General features: G+C 37.2%; 1 protein-coding gene across 2 annotated transcripts in view; it reads right to left on the minus strand.

The window, feature by feature from the left end:
* RFC4 (replication factor C subunit 4) overlaps positions 1-5,025 on the minus strand; it is a 19,991-nt gene that overhangs the window by 9,168 nt on the left and 5,798 nt on the right. For both annotated transcript variants that reach the window (XM_017538435.2, XM_017538434.2), the window contains exons 3-4: positions 4,373-4,451; positions 353-432 (exon numbers count right to left, since the gene is read on the minus strand). In XM_017538435.2, the coding sequence (XP_017393924.1) occupies positions 353-432; positions 4,373-4,451 (159 nt within the window). The remainder of the gene's footprint in view (positions 1-352; positions 433-4,372; positions 4,452-5,025) is intronic.

Raw genomic sequence — 5,025 nt, forward strand, 5'->3', positions numbered from 1 at the left:
AAAAAAAAAAAAAAAGGATGATAAAACTATCAGCACAATTGGAGATTAAGCTGGGCCCTTTGGGCCCCAAAATTATAATGGAAAATTTAAAGGAAGTGATGGAAAAAATCATAGGCTCCCACTCGAACAAGGTTCAGAATGGAGGTTACAAAAGATGCAGGCAAGCTAATTTCTTCAGGGGAGTGTCAGAGGAACAAAATGGGCTCATGGGATTTTTAAAATTCAGAATTAAAAAGAAAACAATCCTACAGAAAAACTCAATGTAAATTCTTAGAGGGAAAAAAAGCAGTGTCAGAGAATTTTGGTGTCAAATCTTAAAAAAAAAATTGAAAAGAGATTGATTTCAACGTACCCAAAGAGTTCTCTAGCTGCTGCCAAAATAGTGGATGTTTTTCCAGTTCCAGGTGGCCCGTAAAACAAGAGATTAGGGAGCTGTAGAAATTAAATTTTAGTTTAAATGGTATTCTAGCACAAACAGATAAAAAGGGTGATTGAAAAAAAATTTTAGTTTAAATGGTATTCTAGCACAAACAGATAAAAAGGATGACTGAAAAAAATGTCTGTGGAATAAGGCAACTATAAAGATTTCTTAAGATAACTGGTATCATAGTACTGACAGATCTAAATCCTGCTTTTTCATATACTATCCCTTTTTTCCCAAAGTATCTTATTTATTTATTTATTTATTTATTTAAGACAGGTTTCACCATGTTGGCCAGGCTGGTCTAGAACTCCTGACCTCAGGTGATCCGCCTGCCTCCGCCTCCCAAAGTGCTGAGATTACAGGCGTGAGCTACCACGTCCGGCCCCAAAGTATCTTTTTAATCTTGTAACTGAACTAATATTTATGCTTGCTCTATAGCTAATCCACTTAGAAATTTTCAAAGCTGGAATGAGAAACCTTTTATTTCTAAAGGGAATCTCAGTTTCCTATCCCACCTCTACACTCAATATTAGGTAAGATTTTATATTGCATAAAATGTCAGCTGCTTCAAAGGGGAAGCAGACCAAGAGAGTAATGAGATTTGGCCAAAACTGAAGAAAAAGGACTAAAAAAGATACAATTAGGGCTCTAAATGGGCAGAAGTACCAAGAACAGAAATATTAACAAAAAATTATGTACTCTGTAAGGATGCTTGCATGTAGCAGGGAGAATTCATTAGAAGAGGAAAGGATAAGATTAAATAACTAGCTACCTACTTTCATAACTTATATCTAGCTAGTCTGTCTCCTATTAAGCAGGTAACTGATCTGTGGTGAAGATTAATGAGTGTCTTTATTAGAATTAATAAATTCTAATGAGCTCTGTTATGAAACCGTACATTCTTCAGTGTGTCCTTTCACATAAGGAAATCACTGTACACAGGAAACAAGGCATTAGAGTTTGTTTCCACTCTTGCCTAACCCTCCCTCTTCCTGTCCATTCATTCTTCATCCAAATCAGACACCACTCTGCTTGCTACTTAAAACTATTCACTGGCTTTGCACTCCACTTAGAAATACAAAGCAAACAAAAAAAACCCCCAGCTTTTTACCACAGCCTAAAGGACTTTCATGGTCTGCCTACCATCTCCTTCACCTTCCAGGCTCTAGCTTACCAAGGCCTCTAACAACTTGGCACTTTTTGGCCTGAACATGTTGTTCCCATGACCTGGAGTCTGATCCTCTTCTTTCTGCCTGGCCAACTCCTAATGCATTACAAATCAGAAATCATTCAATCTAAAGCAGGTCTCCTTTCTTATTCTCTCATTAGTCTTTGTTGCATTTTGCATTGGTTTATTGTTATTTATTTAATTGCAGGGTTTAATTGTGAAATGTCTGTTTACTTCATTAAAAGACCAAGAACCTTATTCTATTCACATCTGTATCCTAGCATCTACTACAGTAGTCAGTATTGGCCAAATAAATGAATAAAGCAACACTCAGACAAGTTAATTAGAAGACTATTACTATTACATTCATAACATATAGCTTAAGGTACAATCTATGAGGTTCCTAAATTAAAAACAAAACACACAAAGCCACCTAGCCTTCTTAGTAATTAAGGTCTATAACTATTATTTTGATCTGGGCATACCTTAACAATGTAACAATTCAACCAGGTAACTATTAGATACAATAATTTAAATTCTTGGAAACAGGGTAAAATTATTAAACCTTACATTACATACCAGTCTAATATATTTAGTATGTTCAAGAACTGTATGTGGAATACCAGTTCTTAAAATCAATTTTGGAAAAAATTATCATCTTATAATTCTTTAAAACTTTTCAAAGTAAATTGAATGAATTGTTTTCCTTTACTCTTTTTAATTAAAACAATTATTTCACCTCTTTACAAAACCTAGTCTGAAAAGATGCACAAAACATTAAACTGAAGTTCTTACTTCAGCCTCATAAATTAGAAGGCATAAAGTCAAGAACTAGATCTTAGGCTGGGCATGGTGGCTCACACCTGTAATCCCAGCATTTTAGGAGGCCAAAGCAGGCAGGTCACTTGAGGCCAGGAGTTCGAGACCAGCCTGGCCATCATGGTGAAACATCATCTCTACTAAAAATACAAAAAGGAGCTGGGTGTGGTAGTGTGTGCCTGTAGTCCCAGCTACTCGGGAGGTGGAGGTGGGATGATCACTTGAGCCTGGGAGGCAGAGATTGCAGGGAGCTGAGATCAGGCCACTGCACTCCAGATTGGGAGACAGAGCAAAACTCTGTCTCAATTAAAAAAAACAAAAAACAAAAAACTACATTTGCTGAAGATACTAGTAATTAAATTACATATTTATTGTCCTGCAATATCAATTTAAAATCTGTGAAATTACTATGCAATTGCAATTGAAATGTATATACTGTTACCAAGATATGCAAGCAGAATATATAAAAAAATAAAATGGTACACTATTTATAAAATTAAAAGGTATAAGAATATTTGTGTTATTTATTTTTTATTATTTATTTATTTATTTTTGAGACCAGAGTCTCACTCTGTTACCCAGGCTGGAGTACAGTGGTACGATCTTGGCTCACTACAACCTCCGCCTCCCAGGTTCAAGTGATTCTCCGGCTTTAGCCTCCTGGGTAGCTGGGACTACAGGTGTGCACCAGCAAGCCTGGCTACTTTTTGTAATTTTTGGTAGAGATGGGGGTTTCATCATGTTGACCAGGCTGTTCTCGAACTCCTGACCTCAAGTGATCCTCCTATCTTAGCCTCCTGAAGCGCTGAGATTACAGGCATGAGCCACCCTGCCCAGCCTAAAAGGTATAAGAGTATATGAATCAAATCAAAACACATACTGGTAAAGAAAAAGATTCTAAATGGTTTTGTAAATTTAACTTCTTTGAAAATGTGTACTGTAGTAATAAAATTTCAGTAAGAGAATGATGGCAGCAAAACCCAAAAGAACCTCTAATTAAAAGCAGTCAGTTTGAGGAAAAGGGAGCAAACCTTGAAAATAAAGCAAAAATCACATCCCACTTCTCCACTTTGCTAAGCTGTTAAAGCACTTTGGGTATTCATCATAACACAACATTAAGTTGCTAATTCTTCACATGGATTTATCTTACCTCAGAATAATTTACAATGCAAGTTATTCATGGATATTTTATCCCCCATATCACAGCAGAAGAGAGTGCTACAAGCAGAGTTCAAAGCTTGATTTTTTTTTTTGTATTATAGGTAAATCCAAATCCTAAAGTTAGGTAAGCAATTATACTTTAGAGGAATCTCCGGCTCTTCTTTATAGCATATAATACTATCTATAATTATTTATTTGGTTTACTTCTTTATTCTATCTTTCCCCATCAATAAAAACCTATGAAGCTGAGCATGGTGGCTCATGCTTGTAATCCCAGCACTTTGGGACGCTGAGGTAGACAGATCACGAGGTCAGGAGTTCCAGACCAGCCTGAACCAACATGGTGAAACTCTGTCTCTACTAAAAATACAAAAAATTAGCGGGGCATGGTGGTGCACACCTGTAATTCCAGCTACTCAGGAGGCTGAGGCAGGAGAATCACTTGTACCTGGGAGGCAGAGGTTACAGGGAGCCAAGATCGTGCCACTGCACTCCAGCCTGGGTTGCAGAGCAAGACTTCATCTCAAAAAAAAAAACAAAAAAAAAACCCATGAATAAAGGGGCATAGTGTGTCTTGTTCAAAGACTTTTATTTGAACACTATGTAACAATCCCATGTAAGATTAAATAGGAGATGCTCAATACATAGTTGAACTAATAATCATTGTACAAATATTATCAAGGACCTACTGTACATACAGCATGATATTTAATGAGGGCTAGAAGTTATAAAGGGAGGAAGAAGGTAAATAAGTTAAATCTTAAACATCCCAATGACATTCAACAGCATTTGCTACTCACATCGGCTCCTTCTAAAGACTTTTTTAGCACTGCAACCACTTCTTCCTGGAAAGCAACTTCATCCACACATTTTGGGCGACTTGTGGGGTGGGAAGGAGGAAAGATTTATTTAGTATATTATAGTAGCCACAGAAAAGTCTCAAGTGTTCCTCCTACTAAAATACCAGTGACAATTCTCAAACATCAGCAATGAAATGAGAAACTTTCTCATAATTGGAATAGGTGGAAATCCCATTTATTTTTACCATTAAGTGAATACATTCTGAAAGAGTGAAATAATGTTTTACTTCCTATCTGAATTGCTTATATCTGCTATACCCACAAAAATTAAGCAAAAGGATTTTATTTTACATCCTGCAAACACTAACTAAAAATTAAAGTGGGACCAGGCGCTACGGCTCACACCTCTAATTCCAGCACTTTGGGAAGTCAAGGTGGGTGGATCACCTGAGGTCAGGAGTTCAAGACCAGCCTGACCAACACGAAGAAACCCCATCTCTATTAAAAATTCAAAATTAGCTGCAAGTGGTGGTGCATGCCTGTAATCCCAGCTACTTGGGAGGCTGAGGCAGCAGAATCTCTTGAACCCGGGAGGCGGAGGTTGCGGTGAGCTGAGATTGTGCCATTGCACTCCAGCCTGAGCAACAAGAGTA

Source organism: Cebus imitator, unplaced genomic scaffold, assembly GCF_001604975.1.
Source record: "Cebus imitator isolate Cc_AM_T3 unplaced genomic scaffold, Cebus_imitator-1.0 Scaffold111, whole genome shotgun sequence".
Taxonomy (NCBI): domain Eukaryota; kingdom Metazoa; phylum Chordata; class Mammalia; order Primates; family Cebidae; genus Cebus; species Cebus imitator.